Below are 22,000 nucleotides of genomic sequence, written 5' to 3' on the forward strand. Positions count from 1 at the left end.
GACCTTCCCGAGTGCTCATGACCTCTTTACCCCAGGAAGAATTTATGTTTCTTTGCCAGCCCCTCTGAAATCAGAGGGTGCTGTCACCACTTTTGTCCCGTCATCCTGGGTCTCTAGGGAAGCAAGCTTTTCCTTCCTAAACTTCAGTCCTAGCTCGTCCTTAGCTGACCCCAAAGCGCTTCTGGCCACACCTTCTAGGCTTGGACCTCAGGCCAAGTCTCTGGCCTAGCTAGGAAGAGGTGAGGGTGCAGCTCAGCGTCTGGGAGCTGCGGTGGTGGGACATTCTGGTTACCGTGCAGTCTCTCTCTCTCCACGTGGCTGTGCCAAACAGGCTGGGCACCTGCTGTTGCCCCTGGAGGAGCTACAGGCTGCCCTCAGGGAAGGAGGGCCCCAGGAAGTAAAGCATCGTCTCTGACACCAAGGTAAAGAAGAGCGGTGATATCGGAGTGACAGACTTGGGAGGGTCCTCTGCCTGCCTCTACCCTGAATCTCCCTGCCAACCTTTATGCCCTAAATACTGTGCTCATGTTGCTAGGTGGGGAATTAAACAGCTCTAGGCCTTCTGCTCTCCTGGGATTGGTTAGTGTGGTAACTCACTCGGCTGCATACTGGGTCTCCTCCGGGGACGCGATGGGTTTGGGGAGTGGCAGGGTGGGCTGCTGACCTTTTGGGGAAGAGGTTTGGGAGGCTCTGATGAAAAGCTTGCCCATGAGGATTGGTTTCACAATGTGAAAGAAGAAGCAAAATGAATCTTGGTTTGCCGAGGAGATGGTCTTAGGAACAGTTGAGTAGCTGTGGCCCTGAAGGGGGAAACTCTTCTCTGTGCCCAGTTCAATCTTTTTTATCTTTTTTTGTGCTGGAGATGGTGCCCAGGGCCTTATGTATGCTAGACAAGTGCTTTGACCTCAGCTACATCCCCAGCCTCTGGTTGGGTGACCAAGGTTGAAATGGTCTGAAATGCAGAGATCTGTCACTCCTGAACACACACACACACACACACACACACACACACACACACACACACACACAAGGAACAAACATATGTATACATATTTCATGTATATGATGTATATGTGTGTGTATATGTATATATGTATATTTTTTAACTAGGCAAAGAATTTTATTAACATTTCCAAACTTTATTCCCAAGCGTCTTCAGCTTAATTTGCTGCAAAGAATGAATTAGGCATAAGCAAAAACTGAAAAGAGATTCAGTGTCCGGGGGGCTTGGGCTTAAAAATATTAGAGATCTAAATTTTATCAGATCCATAATAAAAAAAATTTTAAAAAGCAGTCACGATAAAAAATAGCAGGTCCTGTATGTGACTTCTGCTAGAGTCACCTTCTTCAGAAGGTGCTTCAGTACAGATTGCCTCATTGTTAGAGGCATCAAAGTTCTCCACCAGCTCTGGAACTTGATCACCTTCCTCCTCTCCAGAAGCAAGTGGTGCTTTTCCATCCACAGGTTGTTTGCGCAGAGAGCTTCAGCCGGTCTCCTCTAACTGGTCAGACCATCTGCAGCAAGCTGGCTGAGGATGCTGGGAAGGTGCTTGCTGCCCAGACACCTGAACTTTAGGGTTTTAAAACGAATCCCTGTTCCCTGGTTTGTAAACACGTTCGCCTCTTCAATGCCAGATATTGTTTACCCCTAACTTCTTTAAGGAGAACTGCAGCTTTTTGTCGTCTGCTGTGGCTGTCCTGTGAACCACCTTCTTCCTTCCATGATTAGTGCCTTTCCCACCAATGCGCACTTGTGCCTGCAATCTGGCGAGTTCCTTCTGGTTCATGATCATTTCTTACATCTTGTCAGAGTAGAAATGGGGCCACTCGGGGGACTAAGGTTCACACTCAGGGGGTCTCGGGCAGGCCATCAGAGATAAGGCGCCCAGTCCTGAATATTAAGGGCCACTTGGGACTGCCTTTGTTGAACTGCATCTGTCCCAGCTGAGAAATGCAGATAAAATGATATCTTCCTCCTCGGAGATTTTGGTCCATCTCTAGGCTGAGTTGATGACACTCTCAGGAGCAAGGACAGTTGGGAAGATGACTCAGTTGATAGAGGTCTCGCCTTGAGGCAGGAGGGCCAGAGTGTCACCCTCCAAGCTTGTGAAACCCCTCGAGCAGTGTGGTTCCAGTGCTAAGGAAGCAGAGACAGCAGGATCCGTGGCTCTAAAAAAATGTAGGAAAAAAGTTGGATGGCTCCAGAGTTGGTCCTCTGATTGCCACATGTATGTGTATGTACAACCACACACACGCATGCACGCACGCACGCACGCACGCACGCAGAGACAGAGACAGAGACAGGGAGACACACACAGAAGAAGCCAAAGGAGCAAGAGAGTGATAGGGGACAAATATGAACAAAGTACAATGACATGTATGAAAATGTCACAATTAGACTTATTTATTTTGGGTGCTAACTAAAAAGGTAAAGAAAAAAATATTGATTCTGCCTGGCTTGAACACCTACCAGCTGTATTCAGTTTTATTCAACATGCATCTCAGAGATATGAACTGAATTGGCAAAAATTCTATATGAAGCTGCATGAATTGCCTTTTAAACACTATGCTTGGGTTGGGGATTTAGCTCAGTGGTAGAGCGCTTGCCTAGGAAGCGCAAGGCCCTGGGTTCAGTCCCCAGCTCCAGGGGTGGGGTGGGGGGGAATTTACATAAACGCTGTGCTTGTCTGGCAGTATCCACCCTGAGTCTGTTTTACATCAACTTCATTTAACGAACCTTCTTGGTCTGGGGAGACATCTCTGTCAGTAAAATGCTTGGCCTACAAGTATGAAGTTCTGACTTTGCTCCCAAAACTCTTTTTTTTTTTTAAAAAGGGGGGGGGCTTTAGTGGCATCTGTTTGTAATTTCAGAGCTAGGGAGGCAGAGGCAGGGTAATTCCTGGAACTCACTGGCCGGCCAGCCTAGCTTACTAGGTGAGTTCCAGATCAGCGAGAGACACTCACTGTTTCAAATAATAAAAAAGCAGAGAATGACTGGGGAAGAGATCAACTATGACTACTGGCCCTATATGCACATGCACACAGGTGCACATAGGTCATCAGTAAATACATGAACATATGCACAGGATGTTGGGTGACCTATTTGTCCTGAAGAGATGCAACACATAGCCACTAGTCGCCCAAGAAAAGGGAACTCACGGGGACCAAAGCACCAGCTCTACCAAAGTCTAACTGGCTGAGCCAATGGCTTTCCTCGGGTTAGGAATGGCTTATGTGACTGACTCGAGTAGGGATGACTCAAGAGCAGACTCGTCACCCCCACCCCACCCCACCCCCACCCCACCCCCATCCCCACCTCCACCTTGGTCTGCAGCCCTGGAGCTCTATGGGAAGCCAGCTGGAGGCTGACAGTCTCCGAAAACTTTTCCCCATTCTCTTCCCCAGGAGGGAGCTGGAAGAGTCTTTGTTTTTGTTCTCCTCGACCTGTGATGTCATTCTTGTTTACCTCCTGAGGCTCAGGAACCTACTCCTCCCTCCCGTTTGCACTTCAGTTTGGAGGAGACTAGCAGACAACACTAGGTCATGCACAGACCTACACTTTGGCTTTCAACAGTTAATATTTGACTAGGAAACCCCTAGGACCAAGGCCTGAACATGGTCTTCTATAAACAATGTAACTAAAACTTGATTCCTTAAGTGAGAAGGAGAATAGGAAAGTTTCCTGTTTCAAAAGGAATCAGTCCCAAAGTGTCTCGTGTCCTTCTAGAGAGGTTGAAATCAGACCCCTGCAAAGTTTTCCCCCTCCCCCAAACCAGGAGAAACTAAAACAAAGCAAATCTTTGGATGGCATGCATTAGCCAGATAGAAAATCCATCAGCATAATGTCCCAACTCAGTAGTCATTTTAAACATCTGGGACAGTGTTGAACCACAAAGAGGCCCCTTGGAAGGGTGTGACTGGTGCTCTTTTAAAGGATGCCACCACTTTCTGGTTTTTTGTTTTGGGTTTTGTTGTTGCTGTTTGTTTTGTTTTGTTTTGTTTCGTTTCGTTTTGAGACAGGGTCTTCGTAGCATTGGCTGATCTGGAACCATGTAGAACAGTGTCCTAGAAAGAAACAGATGGGGTTGGGGATTTAGCTCAGTGGTAGAGCGCTTGCCTAGCAAGCGCAAGGCCCTGGGTTCGGTCCCCAGCTTCGAAAAAAAGAAAAAAAAAAAAAAGAAAGAAACAGATAAAGAAATGTAATACGACTCAAAGGAATAAAAGACAAGGTTTACTTTGGAGCATACATGAGTGACTCCAGTGTGGCTGAGAGTTTTACCCACTCATGTCCTGAGAGGGAAATGTGGGAGTATGAGAAAACAAGGGTCTCGGTGCCCAGAGGAGTAAAAATGGGCATTCGTTGATTTTTTTTTTTTTTTGATTGAAAGAAATTTATTTGAATCATGCTGTCGGGAAGGGTGATGTCCACAGAGCCAAGTGGTCTCTGAACTGGTCCTTATAGGCTCCCCAGATCGTTTTTTTTCCTTCGATGCCTTGTGACCCTTCTTGTCCTCAGGGATTGATGTCGATATTGGTCCATGGGGACAAAGGGAGCAGAGACTGTGGAGGGGATGGGGTGGGGGTTCAGAAGCCCTGTGAGTATATATGGTGTAGAAGATACAACGGATCAGCTGCGGGGAGGCAGATAGACTCCACTTGGGGTGATTCGAGGCTTATATAATTTGGGGGTGTGTGGGACGGGATAGAAACATCCAAGATGGACAAAGGTCTTTGACTGAAGGCTTGGGGTATTGAAATGCCTCATTAGCATGGGGAAGCATTTCAGGAATCTCAGGTGCTAGCTGAATGTGTTCTTATCAGGAGAAAGGACATTGAAGCTATAATCTAAGGCTATGTGACATTCTGCAGGTTAGAGGTGTGGGGGGTTTTGAATTGCCCAAACAAAGTCAGAGAATGGGAGGCCCTGCCAGCGAAGGAAGTCCCCATATTCCATGGAGCTCAGAGGCTATCTGGAAAATGGTAGACTTCAACCTTAATTAGCAGTTTTCCCACAATCCCTCTGCCCACATTTCATCACCTCAGCTCCAACAGAAAATACCCACAAACGGATGGCCTTATTTGACTGAGAAAGTCACACAGATCCATGTCCAGTGAGTGGCTTTGTCTTGATAGATGGTCTGGGATAGTGGATGGCTTTGTTGGCTGAGTACTTTCCAGATGTTATGAGATTATCTCCTTCCCAGGTAGCAATGCTTTTTCTTTCTCCTCTTTTCCTGACTGCCCTCTCCTTACTAACTCCTCACAGAAACCATCCATAACCTAGAGGTGGGGGAGAGAGCTTAGGTAGACCAGCGCTCGGGGAGATCTCTCATATCCCCTATGGCTGGCTGCCTTTGACTAACTCTACCCTCCTGTTTGCCTGGGAAAGCACATAGCTCCCTTTACAGAGCTGTCCGTAGTGGGCATAGGCCTCAAGGCCTTGTGGATTAGTTACTTGTTTCCTGTGGAGATAATGTATCTGACAAACAACTTCATTCTGTCTCACCTCACGGTTCCAGTAAATACAGTCTGTCATGGCAAGACAGACGCGGCAGCAGGGACAACAGGGAACCATCAGGCGCTTTACTGTTAATATTATATTTTAATTATAAAGGCTTACTACGTTTATTTATGTATTTATTTGTATATATGTGTGTATCAGAGTTCTCTGGAGGAAAAGAACTGACAGAATAAATTTATATTAAAATTTTTTTTATTAGTGTGGCTTATAGAGTGCTGTCCAGCTAGCCTAACTCTGGCTGTCTCGGGGCTGAAAGGCCAACAGTTTGGTAGCTGGGCAGTGTTGAAGCCCTGAAGTAGATCGTAATCCAGCAAAGAAACGCCTCAGCAGTAGGACTGATGAATCTGCCTTCCGGAGGGAGGGCAAGCAGGCAAAAAGCAAGATTCCTTCTTGCCTGTCCTTTTATATATCCTGCCACCAGAAGGTATGACCCAGATTAAGGGTGGGTCTTCCTACCTCAAACGATCCAGTTAGGAAAATTCTTCATAGTGGCGTCCAACTATCTAGGTTTTAGTTGATTCTGTAGCCAAGTTGGCAGCCAAGATTAGTCATCACAGAATGTATGTGTGTTTGGATATGCACGTGCCACGGCTCCCTTATGGAGGTCAGGAGACTTAGGGGAGTTAGTGCTTTTGCCTTGCGGGCTCTGGGGACAGAACTCAGTTTGTCAGGCAGGTTCACCCACAGCCGCATCTTACTGGTCGCACTCCTTTTCTCCTTTTAGCTCAGTCTGAAGATTCATTCATTGGATTTCAGAGGCTCCTCCCTCAATCAGCCCAATTCAGATAATCCCAGACTTGCCCAGAGATTAGTTTCCATGGTGATTCTGGAATTCTATCGACTTCACAAGATTAATTAGCACACTCTGGAAGGGCTGCAAGCCCACTCATTCTCTTCATGTAGGACTCTAGATAGGGCTGGAGGAGGCCAACCGAGGCTCTTGGAGGCCTCAAGTTCTCTTCATCCTCATCTTTCTGGCATGGTGGTTAGAAGCAGCCCAGACCCTACTTAATCCCATGAGTCTTTGAGCATCCCTGAACTGCAGCACTGGGCTCAGGCCTGGAGAAAGGAGACGTGCTAGGGATAGTCAGGGTTCTCTTCTGTCTTCTCTGGGGCTCATCTGCTCTAAGCTCCTGCTCTGCCCCTAGTGAGTGTCTGCACCTACATTTCCTCCTGGGACCAACCCTTATGTCACTCTGTCCTTTCCTTGACCTTAGACTTCTCAGAGCCCACCTGGGCTCCCGTCCCTGAGTCATAGGGCTTGTATGGGACTCAAGCCTCGATCTGAGCTCACCTCCTCACCCCAGACACAGTGCAACACCACCCCTGTCCCTTGCCTTGGCTTGAGCTGTGCACTCTTCCACCTCCTCCTCCTCTTCCTCCTCTCCCTCCTCTTCCTCCTACTCCTCCTATTCCTCCTATTCCTCCTATTCCTTCTCCTCCTCCCCCTCCTCCCTCCCTCCCCCTTCTTTCCCCTCCTCCTCCCCCTCCACTCAGGGCAGTTATAATACCCTATTGCCTCCAGGGCTCAGCCTGTCTCTAGGGTACCTGTTCCCCTTCCTCTCTGACAGGACTGGGTATGGAGCCCTATCTTTCTTGGGCCTGCTCTTATCCATCTCAGATCATTTCCTGTCCTTGGAGATAGAGACGAGCATTCCCTGGCTTCTCGGATCTGTGGCGTCCCCTATCCTCTTCCTAGTATGTGTCCGTATGCGTTCGGATGCATGTATGTGCAGGTACTCATGGGGGCCAGCCTGCCAACATCAGCTGCTGTTCCTGAGGTTTCAAAGGCAGGATCTGTCGCTGGCCAAAAACCTTATCAAACAGGTGGCTTGGCTGGTCACGGAGCCCAGAGATGATTTGCTTCTCCTGCACTAGAATTATAAACTCATGTGTACCCGGCTTTTTTTTTTTTTTTTTTTAAGTAGGTCATGGCCTCATGCTCACACGGTGAGAACTTTACTGACAGAGCTGTCTCCACAGCCACATCTCCTTACCAAGCCTGCCCTACCAGACCAGACCTCTCTGCTCCTTCCCTCCTCACGGAGGGTTCTCTGCTCACGTAGACATCTTCAGGGATCCACTTAATGCTAAGGTTGAACTTGTACCTGAATCAAACCTTGCACATCTGCGATAGAGTTCTGAGTTCATTTCCTGCTTCCTCCTGCTTCCCAACACAAATCATATCCCCACTAAACATACCCTCACCCACTTTTATATTTCACCAATGTCCAGGAAAGCCACCTCCACTCCCATAGCTTCCCCTTCCATGTACACACACATGTGACACGCCAGCACACACATGTGACACGCCAGCACCTGTCATGCCCAGCAAGGGCCACGCCCACATCCATATGGACAGCAGGTCTAACAGTTGCAAAATGCAGTGTCTGATCCCTTCGCAGCCTGGCCCAAGGCGACACACATTCCTGGCAGGATGTGCTCAGTAGCTACTAATCAGGATGTTCTAGTGTCCACTGTGTCCCCAATGCAGGTGCTAGTCTCATTTGGAAGCTCTGTATCTCTAGTGGGGCTAAATAAAACCCTTTGAGTAGCAGGTAAACAAACAACCCTAGATCCATAGGCAGATCCCTGCATGCCCACATCATACAGCAATCACACAATGTCCCCGTGTGGTGTGTGAACATACATGTTAAGTGGGAGGTAAGTGGGCAGGTGACTGTGTACAGAAGCTGAGGAGGACATTGGGTATTTAATGAATCATCTTCACTCTATTCCTTTGATATGGGGTCTCTCATGAACCTAGAGCTAGACTGGCAGTCCGTGTAGCCCCCAGTGGTCCTCTTGCCTCTGCCCTCCTCAGCACCGGGCTTTCAGACACACAGGACCAACTCCAACTTTTTACATGGTGGGGATTTGAACTCAGATCCTCATGTTTTTGCTACGAACCATCTTTCCGGGTCCTGTCTTTGACGTTTTATTCTCATTGATTCCCACAAGACTTCTCTGCTTGATTAAACCACCCAGGAGCCAATTTCTGCTCAGCCTTGGATGTCTATTCCTCTGGGTTGACAATTGTGGAAACATTTCTCCTAACACTGGCAGAGGGACCACAGTGTGCTTAACCAATCCTCAAGTTTCAACTGAGCAGAAAAAGCCAAGACAAATGCAAAAAAAAAAAAAAATGTAACCGATAATAACTGTAGACCCTGCCCTTTGGTGACATAAGTACCTGAGAACAGGTTCTCAAAGCAGAAATCCCCTCCAGCTTTTATATCACCGCATCCTTTTAGGGCTGATAATCTCCCTTTATCAGCAATGCTTCACTATAGACAGGAGTTCTGATTTTTATTAAGAAATACGGATGTCTGGCTCAGTGGGTGGTGTGCTTAGCTAGAATGCGCAAGGACCTGGGTTCCACCCTCGGCTTTATATAAACTGAGTCCCTTTCTGTAATCCCAGCAGTGGGAGGCAGTGGGAGGAAGATTAGGAGCTCAGGTCGTTCTTGGCTACATAAAAGGATATTTGAGGTCATCATGGATTACATAAAACCTTGTCCAAAACAAACAAACAAACAAACAAACAAACAAACTGCGTGGTTTTTCAGGAAAGAGAGCACTGGTGTTAGGTCTAGAGGCAGATTAAGCTCACCAGGCAGAAAAGATCCCCTGGACCTTGTCCTCTCTGAGAGGGGACCGCACGGACAAGGGGAGTCCCTTTTTTTTTTTTTTAAAAGATTTATTTATTTATATGAGTACACTGTAGCTGTCTTCAGACACACCAGAAGAAGGTATCGGATCCCATTACAGATGGCTGTGAGCCACCATGTGGTTGCTGGGATTTGAACTCAGGACCTCTGGAAGAGCAGTCAATGCTCTTAACCACTGAGCCATCTCTCCAGCCCAAGGGGAGTCCCTTAATGCCCCGAGATTCTGGGCAATTGGTGCCCAGAAACGTCTTGGAGGCATAAATCGGACTGTTTTTCCTGCCTGGGGCAGCCGCAGGAACGCCAAGGAAGTGCGCACGCGTGCGCGCTCGCTCGCTCTGGCAGCCTCAGTTTTGCCTTTCTAACACATCCCTTAAAAGTGTCTGGGGTAGAGGTAGGGGAGAGTATGGGGAGGGTGGATGGTGGAAGGGAGGGTGAATGGGGGTGGGGTGCGAACTTGTGCCTGTTTATTATAACTTCATTCCCTTTAAAAGGAAAAGTATGCCCGGAATCCGGGAGGTGGCAACAGAGTCCGGGTAGTGAGGACGTGACCGACCCACTCAAGTTGGGAGTCTCTAGTGTCAGTCCCTAGTGTTCCCAGGGTTGACACTAGCACCGGCATCCCCTGTGCCCCTTGAAGCTGTCCCCTGCACTCCTCTTCCCAGCTGCAGGCTGGGTGGAGCCGCCCTCGCGGTTTGGGCGTGTTCTTCCCTGTGCCGGGACCCTGCGTCCTCTGTCAGGGACCCAGCAGTGGACTGCTGACGGGTGCTAGGCGCGCGGCCACCATGACGGGAAGGTAACAGATGCCTTAAGTTAAGGGTGGAGGGTGACATGGTCCCGGAGAGATGTGGGGAAGCGGATCGTGGCGGGAGGTCCCGCGGACTCATTGCTTCCAGGCTGCGACCCCTCTGGGAATGAGAAGGTCGGACAGGGGGACCCATTCTCTTCTTTGAGAGAATGTGTGGGCTTTGGCAGGTGTAGTTTTATCGCCAGTGATCCCAGACCAGGGACTTGTCTGAGGTCACCAGCCAACTGAAGCTTTAAAACGTAGCTGGAGAGCACTGGGCTCTCCTGGCAACCTGCGGTGGGATCCTGGGTAATATTCACTCTAGAACCTTCTACTGCCTTCTCTGTAAACCAGAGGTAAAGGATGATTAGGTACCTGTGGAGAACTGTCTCTAAACCCTGAGTGTAGAGGCTGGGTGAGGGGCAGAGAATATCCCTCCAGCCTGCCCCGGTTAAAGATCTCGGTCTCTTTGTACAGGTTCAAGACAATCCAGGTTCCAGAGGTGGGTCACAGGTCCATAAGAGTCCGGCCGGTTTTGGCCTCTGCAGTTGCTTCTGGAACGTGGCTGGGTACATTGTGTGGCTCAAAGCTGGGCTGGAAGGGGTGGTCTTGGGGTTCAGGACTCTCTTCTCGCTAAAGGCTGGTGGGAAAGCTTTCTCTGCGCAGCACCTTGCTGCACTGCTGCTCCTGGGGAGCCCTGTCCCTTTTGCAATCTTCTTTGGGAAAGGGTCCCCGGTCCTGGGAGTCAGGGCAATACCCAGTGGTTGTGGGGTAGTGGCTTGAAGATCCCTTGAGGCACAAAATAGTATTCTGCCTCAGGGACACGCTGCTGCTCAGCACTACTGAAGGTGTGGCTGAGAATCCTTGGGTAGCCCTGGATTCAGAAACACTATGTACCCTGTCGTGGTGTGAGGCCCGCCCTTCCCTCCTGCTTCCTCTCCACCCTCAGCTCTGGGTGTTCCCTCAGTGGGAAGACTCTGCTTCTTTGTGCAGTGTAATGCAAGGACCTGTCCCACCCCAGGAAGGTGGTAAGGGTCTTCCCCCAGATTGCTGTGGTCCTTTCTGTCACCCCACCTCCCCACCCCCAAAGTCCCTGGCAGAAATCCTTACCAACTTCTTGGCTGCCCACTCGAAGCCCTCGGCTTTGAAAAAACAGCAGCCACAGAGTCAGGCACCCAGCTACATCTTAAGCTGAAAGTGGGTCCGGGAGTAGAGACATGAGGCACCTGTTAAACTTAGGTCCCTCAACCTTTTCTGGACAGACTGGTCCGTCATGGGCAGCCAGCAAGGAGAACATTCAGGAAGGTTTTTGGTGGCAGGAGATGAGCTCAGAAGATCTGCTGGCCCTGGGGTCACATGGGGACAAGGAGCTCTTTTCTGTTCTGGGTACAATTGCTCATCCCAGAGGACAGAGAAACCCCTGGACATGGAGACCACAGCGACACCAGAAATGGCCACAGTGCCCCTGCTTAGAGATGCCATCTTTGAGAACTTGGGTGACTCTGCTCAGTTCTTCAAGCATTTCTTGCTCATATGTTGTTAAGCATCTGTGAGATGCCACTGTCCACCACAGGTTCCAGGCTTGGCTTCCCTTCTTTGGGCGCGTGCGTGTGCATACACACACACACACACACACACACACACACACACACACGCACGCACACACAGATCCTAGTCAGACTGATCTGGGAGGAACAGACCTTACTCAGACTTTGGAGGGGGTGAGTCTCTTCTTGTCCTAGGAACTATGGGGTTTCTTTTCCTTCATGTCATATACTCTGTGTCCATTGCCTCAGAGAGGCAGAGGCAGGTCTTCATGCTTGGATCCTGGACCCCCCTACTAGTCCTTTACACTGCTTGGAGACATACTGTACCTCAGATAAACCTTCTCTGTTCACACCTCTCAGGACCCTCCTTGTCACCGCTCCCCCGGACAATGGCAGGCAAGAGCAGAGGGAGGGCTTTGGGAAGCCACCAGAGAGGACCTGGAATAGCATCCTTTGTAAATGCACCCGTTGGCACTGTGCAGAGAAAGGGCTGCAAGGAGACAGGGAAGATGACCGGGAAGCCAGCAGCCAGGGAGCCAGAAGATGGAGTTGGGAGGCAAGGTCAGGGCCTCCTGGAGGTGGAGTGGACAGGATGTATCATACTTCACAGCTCTTTCCCAAGAGTCATCTCACTGCCTCATCTTAGTATGCTGCCGCTGTCATGGGGTCACTCTGGGACGCCTCACTCCCACTGGTCTCACCCAGCTCAGATCCAAAGGAGATTGGGGCCGTGCTCTAGCCTGTCACGACGAGCTGCCTGGTGCTGGCCAGCTCTGGGCTAGCACTGTGGCTGTGGCTGTGATCTGTCCATCGCAGTATGCTCTGATGTAACTGCTCGCACCTAGGACAAACTTACTTGCTTCACCAGCACTGTTTTATCATTGCTGTCATTTGTTGCTCTGATTTTAAAAATCTCCAGAGACCCAGTCGAATACCATTTCCCACCCCCGACCCCCACCCAGGGGCTTCAGCTCAACACAGATCTTGCCACACTTACCTCTGAGTGACAAAACAGACCCATCCTTCTGCTTCTCTTTTGTCTTAACCTCCTTGGATTGCTTAACATTTACTGATCTTGATTTACGCGCCCATCTAAATCATTCAGACTGACAGAGACTCTTCTACGGTCCCACCATTGGGCTCAGAAAAGCCACTAAAACCTTTAACAGTTCTGACTGAATGAACTTCGAAACTCTCTGATGAACAGTTTTACTTGGACTGCTGATCTTCTCATCGAATACCGAATCTCTCCTGTGAACTTCTCTCCATAAAGTCTGTTCTTCCTCTATCTCTTCCAATCAGTGACCAGTTTCCCTCCTACTGCCTCAGGTAATGCAGTCTTTGTCTCACAGGGCGATGGGAGATTCTATTATTCCGTTTCTTTGCTTCCATAGGGTCCAGATTAAGACCACCCCAACCCTATGGCCCACAGCCTCATGAGTCATGCTGTGACAGACTCTCTCTCATGGCTTATTTAGAAGGCTTCCCCAGTCCATGCAGTTCAGAGTGTCTCCTGGTTACCACGGGTTCCAGTACTGAGCCTTTATTAATGTCCCCATCTGTGTGAAGAATCATAGACTTTCCATTCTCTATTAAAGCTCAAACAAGGATCTCGTCTACAATCTCTCTCATGTTCTCGTAATCCTCCCAGGGGTTCCAGCTTTTGGATCCTTGGAAGAGATCTTCAGTATAGATACAATTTACTCTCTTTTTGCCTTGCATGCATCCTGAAAGCTGTAAGCAAAATTGGCTGGCCCCTTAATCTTATCCTCCCCTTCCCACTTCCCCACTAGAGGCTACAGCAGAGGGTGTCTGTATGCTTCTTCCCCACTGTGATTCCTCCCTGACACGGGGCAAGTTTGTTTTTGCTGGGAAGATCACCCGCCTCGGTCACATATTTTATCATCCACAAGAAAGGCCATACAGCAGCTACCACAGTCTGTCATGACTCTGTCCCACACTGTTTAAGGTCCATGTTCTAATGCATCAGCCGCTTGGGTGGGGGTCCCCATACTTGCATGCATGACTATTCATCAAGGGGGCATACCACCCCATACCACACAGAGGAAGACCTTGGGATCCCCTCCCACCGAAGGCTGTTCTGCTTTTGGATGCTTTGGCTTTGGTTGTCTGTTTTATCGCCCACTGCAGGGGGCATGCAACTGTCAGTGCAGGGAAGACAAGGTAGGCTGTCCCAAGGTAGACAGTCTAGAGGGGTGGCCTTTCAGGTGCTCCACCCTGGCACTGATAGTCCTCAGTTGCATGCCTAACCACATTGTCTGATCTTACCAGACACACACACACACACACACACACACACACACGCACAAACACACACACACAGACACACACACACAAACACACACAGACACAGACACACACATACACACACACAGACACGCACAGACACACACACACAGACACACTCACAGACACACACAGACACACACTCACACGCACAGACACGCACAGACACACACACAGACACACACACACAAACACACACAGACACAGACACACACACAGACACGCACAGACACACACACACAGACACACACACAGACACGCACAGACACACACACACAGACACACTCACAGACACACACAGACACACACACGCACAGACACGCACAGACACACACACACATACACACAGACACAGACACACACAGACACGCATGAACGCTAAATAAGTAAATAAATATTAAAGACAGGCTGGCCTCTAATTCAGTTTGTAGTTAAAGATAACGACCTCGAGCTTCTGATCTGCCTGCTTCCACCTCTGGAGTGCTGGGGTTACAAGTGTGAGCCAATCACATTCACATGTCCTTAAAACAATATCTGAGAGTCCTGGCTCTGACCTTTAAGATTTCCATAAGGGAGGGGTTGGGGATTTAGCTCAGTGGTAGAGCTCTTGCCTAGGAAGCGCAAGGTCCTGGGTTCCGTCCCTAGCTCCGAAAAAAAGAACCAAAAAAAAAAAAAAAAGATTTCCATAAGGGAGAGGCTGAGGTACTTTAGGGGCATAACCTTAAGCTGACTGAGAAAACTGTCTGCCTAAGCTTCTGTATGCCAGAGAGTGGGTTTGTAGGCATTGAAGCCTTTTGTCTCCTCTGGACTTAGCCTCTAAATGCCCTTTAAAAAATATTTGTTGAATCAATCATTGTTGGGCAACTTTGGAATTGGCTGTTCTTGCAAATTATATTCTGGGCAAGGCTTGTTAATGAGTACCATTTTGTCTCCGGGTTTGCTGATGTGTGTTCCTGGCACCTGAATACAGAAGGCGGGCCCTGCACAGTTGTCTGTTGACCGCTGGTTGTCTGAAACAATGGTAACTGGTCATTTAGGATCTTATCAGGAAGGTTCACGGGAACAGCTAAGAGTTCCATACTCTGCCTCACATTGGTGAATACAGGGGCGGCTCAGACAGCAGTGGCCATAATTTTCAAACTCCCCTAGGCTAGTGTCTCTGGGTGGCAAGTCACTGTGTCTCTTTCTTATGAGTAAAAGTCATGAGAGCTTCTCTAAGCATTGACTTCTAGGCTTCTTTTAGAATGCTTGGCTATTTTGTGTGTGCACACTTGTGGGCAATTGAATATGTGGGTGACTGCATACAGCATGTGTGGCAGTCAGAGGACAACCTTTGGTGGCATTCCTGGGGCACCCCTTCCTGTATTTATTTATTTATTTATTTATTTATTTATTTATTTATTTATTTGCCTGGAAGCTCACCACATTGTCCAGGATCGTTGGCCAGGGAGCTCCCAGAGCTCTGTCTGTTTTTATTTACCACCCTCTCTCCCACACTACCACCACTATGTCAGCACTGTGGGATTCCAAGTTGTGAACCACTGTGCTTGGCTTTTAAAATTGGTTTTGGGGGGAACTCATGATGTAGATCAGACTGGCCTTGATTGAACTCACAGATATCCTCCTGTCTCAACTTCTCCTGTTCTAGGACTGAAGGCGTATGCCACCATGTCCTGCCTAGCGGGAAGTTTCTTAACCAGTCCAAGGTTTCTTTAAAATTTATTTATTTATTTCATGTATATGATTACACTGTACTCAGACACACCAGAAGAGGGCATCAGATCCCATTACAGACGGTTGTGAGCCACTATGTGGTTGCTGGGAATTGAACTCAGGACCTCTGGAAGAGCAGTCAGTGCTCTTAACCACTGAACCACCTCTCCAGCCCCAGTCCAAGGATTCTTAAAAGGGTTTGTATGTACCCACTTCCCACCACAGCGTGCTCAAGAGCTCAGGTTCCCCACTGTATAGGGACAGACTGAACCCTGCCCTGTTTTGGGACCTGCCCAGTTCCCTCCTCCCCCTCACTCCCCCTCTCCCAACCCAGCTTTCTGGGAGCTGGCCGTACAGCACAGCAGGAACAATATCCTTTCTATTTCAGATCTGACCCTGCTGCCCTTAGGCGATCCATAACTTGAGCTCTGGCTGGGGAGGAGGCTCCCATTGTTATGCCCTACTGGGGTGCGGGGTAGGGGGTGGGGGGTTGGGGGGGTGGCTGACAGCACCTCCTGGGCTATTGGCCAGGTGGGCTCTCGGGTGGGGGCTGTACCTGCAGAGCCCTGCTCTGACCAAGCCGGGCCTTGAGTTTACAATGAGTTCAGGTAAATGGGGAGAGGCTGGGTGGGGTTGCACACAACAAAGGCCGGAAGAACTTGCACTTGCCCGCTGTACTTGCTGAGGAAACCCCTCCTCGTCCTTTGTCCTTCGTCCTGTCTGTCCTTCGGAGAGGCTGGCCACCCAAGGCACAGGAACTGGGTTGGGTTGGAGGCAGGGTGAAGGCAGCACTTGTTGGGAGTTGGGATTGATGTAGTCTATAGCTTGGACAAGTTAAGGCCATCCCATTTGGTGACTTTTGGATTGAGATGACTTTATTTTTATGAGACAGTCTCATGTGTCCCAGGCTAACCTTGGCTCACAGTGTGGTCAAGTATGATTTGAGGCTGTTGATCCAGCCTCCGCCTCCCAAGTAGTGGGATTACAGGCTTGGTTTTATGCTATGCTGAGGACTGAATCTAGGGCCTGGAGTATGTTAAGGTAAGCGCTCTACCCACTGAACCACATCCTCAGTTACAGAATGGGCGATTTTATTGCCACTTTAGGGAGGCTCAAACCTGGGTTCCATTGATCAAAGACATCACTAACCAAAATATGGCGGTGGTTTCAGCACAGCTTAGACAGACTCGAAAGCTGTAACTGCTTGACTCCCCAGGAATTGTCATAGTAGAGAAGAAAGAGGGCAACAGCAGGGTTTGGGATGGTCCCCGCAGTATGAGCTACTAGTATGGGTTAACCTGGGTGAGGAGGATTCTGGGAGTATCTCCTGAGAGAGAACAGAGGTCATGGCTCCTAGGCACGTGCCCCAGGGCCATCAGGCTGGAAGAGACTTGTAAAAAGCTAGGGTGAGAGATCCATGGGGCTGTGGGTCTAGGGTCACTGGCATTAAGGAACAAGTGGTTCCAGAGCAGGAGACGGAGGAAGTGTGGAGGGAGAGGACCAGGGAGCCACGGTCATAGGTGGGCAGGCTAAGGACGCAATAACAGGGGAGGCAAAGACAGTTGACATCACTCGGGTTCCTCTGAACTTCCTTTCAATGACAGGGAAGTTGGACAGGGGATCTAGAGGACTGAACCCTGAAAAAGGTCAGAGCAGGAACGGCAGGGCTGCCTCTATGTAAACGCTGGGGGCTGTGCAGCTGCAGAAACATCTCCTGCTGGAGGACCTAATTGAGGACTACCCGAAGGACCAAGGATTGCTGACACATTAGCCAATTGGGAGCTGCTGTTTAGAAGAGATACGTTCTTGGGACCAATGTGGGCATGGGCGGAGGGTATTAAAGGAGCTTGCAGCAGTGCTCAGAGGAGCTCGCTGCAGAATTTCTCACCGGCTCTGTGTTGTTGACTCTGTGACAACTCACCCCCAAACCTCCAAGAGCTGGTAGGGTGGGGCTGAGAGCTGTCCAGGGCACGGTCAACAACTCAGCTGGTAGAGCATTTGTGTAGATGCAAGAAAGCCATGAACTGGAGCCTTAGGCTGCAAAATACTGTGTATGGCGGTGTGCTCCTATAATCCCAGCACTCGGGCAGCGGAGGCCGGGGAATGAGGGCCCTCATCAGCTACCTGGACTACAGGAGACCCTGCCCAAGGGAAAGAGAAGAAAGAAAAGGAAAACAGAGAGGAGAGGCAGGAAAGAGAAAGGGAACATATTCTTCCCTAAATCTCCAAATCCATCCAAAACCTGTCAGGGATAACAGCTTCTTTTTTTTTTTTTTTTTTTTTTTGGTTCTTTTTTTCGGAGCTGGGGACCGAACCCAGGGCCTTGCGCTTCCTAGGTAAGCGCTCTACCACTGAGCTAAATCCCCAGCCCCGGGATAACAGCTTCTTGAGAAGCCTGTATACCCTTTTGGTCCAGCACCTTGGTTTCTTTCTTTCTTTTTTTCAAATCAAGAATACCTCAAATACGTCACACCCATCGCAACAGAGAACTGGCCTGAGGTATCATGAAGTTCAAAGAAATCCAACATCGGGCACTGTGTAACATGTGCATGCACGTGCGTGCTCCTGGGATCTGGCTGGGGCCCAGGTTTCTTTACAGGGCCCACAGCCCCCCTAGTGCCGTTGTCAAGGTGTTCGTTATATCCATCCTGGTATCCTGACACCATAGTTCATACCATACACAACCAGGGTTGACGAGGGAGGGCTCCATTGCAGCAGGTGAACCACACGAGGTGAACCGCAGGTCCCTGCCTGAGCAGCGGGATTGCCTAGGCCTGCGCTGGGCCCTCGAGGATGACCCAGCATCCGGCAGGCATTTTGCAGATAACCACTGATGCAGATAGCAGCCTGTGAAATACCTTCCCTCTGTCCCAGTTTTCAGCCAGAGATGATGTGTGTGGACACAGGCATGCACGTTTGAGTTCTTGTGGCTGTGGAGGTCAGAGGCTGAGCTGAGATGTTTTCCTCACCTTCTTTTCCACATTGTTTTTTAGACAGAATCTCTTACTGAACCTGGAGCTCACTGGCTCCGCTAGTCTGGCCAATGCACTCCATAGATCTGCTTGTTTCTGCCTGCCTGGTGCTGGGATCACAGATAAGAGGGCAGCCTTTTTTTTTTTTTTTAAAGATGGGTGATGGCGGTCTGAACTCTGTTCCTCCTGCTTGCACACTAAGCATTTTATCAACTGAGTCACCTTCCCAGTCCCACAAAGACCTTTCATTGTCCGTGCTCTGGACAGCTCTGAGCCCGACTCTGTCTTGGGGTTTGGAACGACACAGACCCCGGGAGCAGATGAGAAAATCTGCCCCCCCCCCCCCCCCCCGGAGCTGAGGGCCGAACCCAGGGCCTTGTGCTTGCTAGGCAAGCACTCTACCACTGAGCTAAATCCCCAACCCCGCAAGCTCCTTTTGTACCCTCCCCACGCCCCATTGGTTCCGAGAAAGTATCTCTTCTAAACAGCAGCTTCTGATTGGCTGGCATTATTTGCACCGCAATCCTTACTCTCTCAGGCAGTCCTCAGTTAGGTCCTCCTGCTGGAGAGGTTTCTGTGGCTGCACAGCGCTTAGCGTTTGCATAGAGGCAGCCCTGCCGTTCCTGTTACACTGAGCCACATCCTCAGCTCCTTGTCCAAGGAGGAGTGATAATTTCCTGGCATTTACAGTGTGAGGAATAGGGCTGTCTTTGTGTCAAACCCTGTTTATTAATGTGCAGCCTGGTGACCTCTGAGCCCGATGTGACCAGGGAGACGGGCCAAATCATCCCAGGGGTGGAAACTCCCTGCTGAGGAAGCCTCTACTGGAAACTTAGAGGCTGTGCTTGCTTCGTGGGGCGGGCGGGGCTGGGGTGGGGGGAGGGGAGGCTCTCTTTACGACCAAACCTGACTCATGTTTGAAATAGCGCAGACACACGCAAACACCCAAGTGGGGCAGCTCGGGTGTAAAGTAGATTCTTCTGCTCAAATTGTCTTTTGGAGACAGCTGATGTTGGGCCCGTTTTACAGATGAGGGAACAGAAGTTCACATGACTTTGATGCATGGGCTAGGCATGGTCACTAGGACAGAAATACTGCTTAAGAGGGGGGTTGCTTTGCTCACAGTCGTAGTTTGCTTTCCGTTGCTGTGATAGAACAAAAGCAACTTGAGGAAGAAAGGGTTTCTTTGGCTCACACAGGATGACAGTCTATCACTGAGGGAAGGAACTGGAACTCAAGCAGGAACCACCCAGGAAAGCCGCTCACTTGTTCCCCCAAAGGCTGGCTCCACTGCTCTCTTAAAAACCCAGGACCTCACACATGAACCACAGATTAAGAAAAGGTCCCTTACACATGCCCACAGGCCGATTTGATGGCGGCAACGCCTCAGCTGAGAGTCCCGCCTCCCAGGTGTTTCCAGTTTGTGTAAAATTGACAAAAACTAACCCAGTACATGCCTTTAGACTTGTTGTCGCGGCAGGGAGGTGTGGTGGAGCAGCCAGGTGTGAAGACCAGTGCTTATCCCCCCTCCCCCCCCCCCCGCACTGTGGGGAGGGGCACACAGGCTGGTCGTCAGCCAGCTTAGCCAGCTTGGTGAATTCCAGGTCAGTGAGAGATGCTGCCAAAAAAAACTGTGGATGGTCCAGGTTAGTTGACTCTGTTGGTCTTCCCGTGGAGTTCCTATCCCCTTCAGAACCCAAAATCCTTCCTCCTACTCTTCCATAAGAGTCCCCAAGCTCCAGCCACTGTTTGTCTGTGGGTGTCTATATCTCCCCAAATCTCTCAGAGGCCAACATTGTCCTGTCTGCAAGCATAACAGAGTATCATTAATAGTGTCAGGGATTCGTGCTTGCTTGGGGCTCTCACCAACTAAAGAACATACATGGGCCTAGGCCTCCCTTCACAGAAGCAGCAGATGTGCAGTTTGGTCTTCACGTGGGTCCCGAACAATCAGAGCGTGCACTTTCTCCAAACCCATTGCCTGAACGTGGGGTGTGTTCTTCTAGCTGGGCTGCCTTGTCTGGCCTCAGCAGGAGAGGAAGTGCTTAGCATCACAGAGTCCGAGGTGCTGGGGTGGGAGGATACCCAGGGGAGCCCCCACCTGCTCAGAGAAGACATCGAAGGGGTTGGGGGAAGGATTGTGGGAGGGAGTGATTGGGAAGGGGGAAGCAAGTGAGATGTAAAGTGAATAAGTAAAAAGTAAAATAAAAAAATGTTAAAAAGTGGGTGGTGCCCGGGGAACAAGAACTAAGATGATTGTCGACTGTGGGCGTACATACATGTGTGCCACCCCCATACACTGTACGTACACATACACCATTTCATGTTTTAAGTAGGTGCCCTGTTTGTCACCCTTAAAGGTTGGATTCCCCTGAGCCTTTCAACCAGGGCCGTGTCCCTAGGCCTGCTCTGCCAGCCTGCTGCCCGGTGCTGACCGTCTCCTTCTGTCCCCTCTAGCAACATGTCAGAATGTCTGGCGGATGCCATGTGCCAGCGGTGCCAAGCCCGGTTTGCCCCCACAGAGCGCATCGTCAACAGTAATGGGGAGCTCTACCATGAGCACTGCTTTGTGTGTGCACAGTGCTTCCGGCCGTTTCCCGAGGGGCTCTTCTATGAGGTGAGGAGGGTCTGGGTGGTAGGTAGGCTGTCCTTGGAGAGCCTGTGGCTGTTCTGTGACCTGGCCAGGCTCTGACACCGCAAAGCTGAGTTTCCCACACCGTGTTGGTCCATCTCTCACCTGGCAACGTCTCCAATCAGTCAGTCTCCCCTGGACAGTACTGGGCAGGCCCTGGGGTAGAACAAACCTACATCATGATGTTTGTCCTTCGCTGGGTCAGAGAGCAAATGCAATGGCTGAGTGCTTCTATTGTCTAGTGAGGATGCTTCAGAAATAAGCATTCTCGTGGTTAGAGTTGGGTAACCAGGTGGTGTTTGATGAGACACACACAGATAAACACACACACATATGCACACATGCATGCACACAGATAATTCCACAGAGACACACACATACACACATACACATGCATGCATATACATCCACAGATACATACAGACACACAAACTCAGACACACACAGACACAGAGAGAGAGAGAGACAGAGAGAGAGAGAGAGACAGAGAGAGAGAGACAGAGAAGGCAGAGACAGACAGAGAGAGACAGAGACAGAGACATGCATGCACACACACACTCTTCTGCAGGAAACGATCTTGGCAGAGGGCACAACATACGTAAAGATGTTGAAGCAGGAGCATGTGGGGTATCTGGGAAGAGGCTGGAGTGGTAGAAGTCGAAGCAGAGGAATGAGTGGGAGAGTGGTGGGAAATAGAGACTCCATCTTTCTACCTTATTGACTCACCTCTGGGGCCTTGATCTTCTTTTCTATAAAAGATTGGGACAGCCAGGATTGGGCTGGAGGGGTCACAGCCTTGTCCAACAAGTGAAAAGGACCCCTGTGACTCAAGGCATGCAACATATGTCTGTAAC

General features: G+C 49.9%; 1 protein-coding gene across 3 annotated transcripts in view; it reads left to right on the forward strand.

Annotated features, from left to right (window-relative positions):
* The first annotated feature begins 228 nt into the window (after positions 1-228).
* Lims2 (LIM zinc finger domain containing 2) overlaps positions 229-22,000 on the forward strand; it is a 38,200-nt gene continuing 16,428 nt past the window's right edge. The window contains exons 1-3 of one of the 3 annotated variants that reach the window (NM_001415698.1): positions 9,769-9,984; positions 10,453-10,477; positions 20,972-21,131. In NM_001415698.1, coding sequence (NP_001402627.1) covers positions 20,976-21,131 — 156 coding nt within the window. In that variant the 5' untranslated portion in view covers positions 9,769-9,984; positions 10,453-10,477; positions 20,972-20,975. Of the gene's footprint in view, positions 423-9,768; positions 9,985-10,452; positions 10,478-20,971; positions 21,132-22,000 lie in introns of those variants that run through there. The other 2 variants (NM_001012163.2, NM_001415697.1) reach the window with 2 other exon arrangements.

Source organism: Rattus norvegicus, chromosome 18, assembly GCF_036323735.1.
Source record: "Rattus norvegicus strain BN/NHsdMcwi chromosome 18, GRCr8, whole genome shotgun sequence".
Lineage (NCBI taxonomy): Eukaryota > Metazoa > Chordata > Mammalia > Rodentia > Muridae > Rattus > Rattus norvegicus.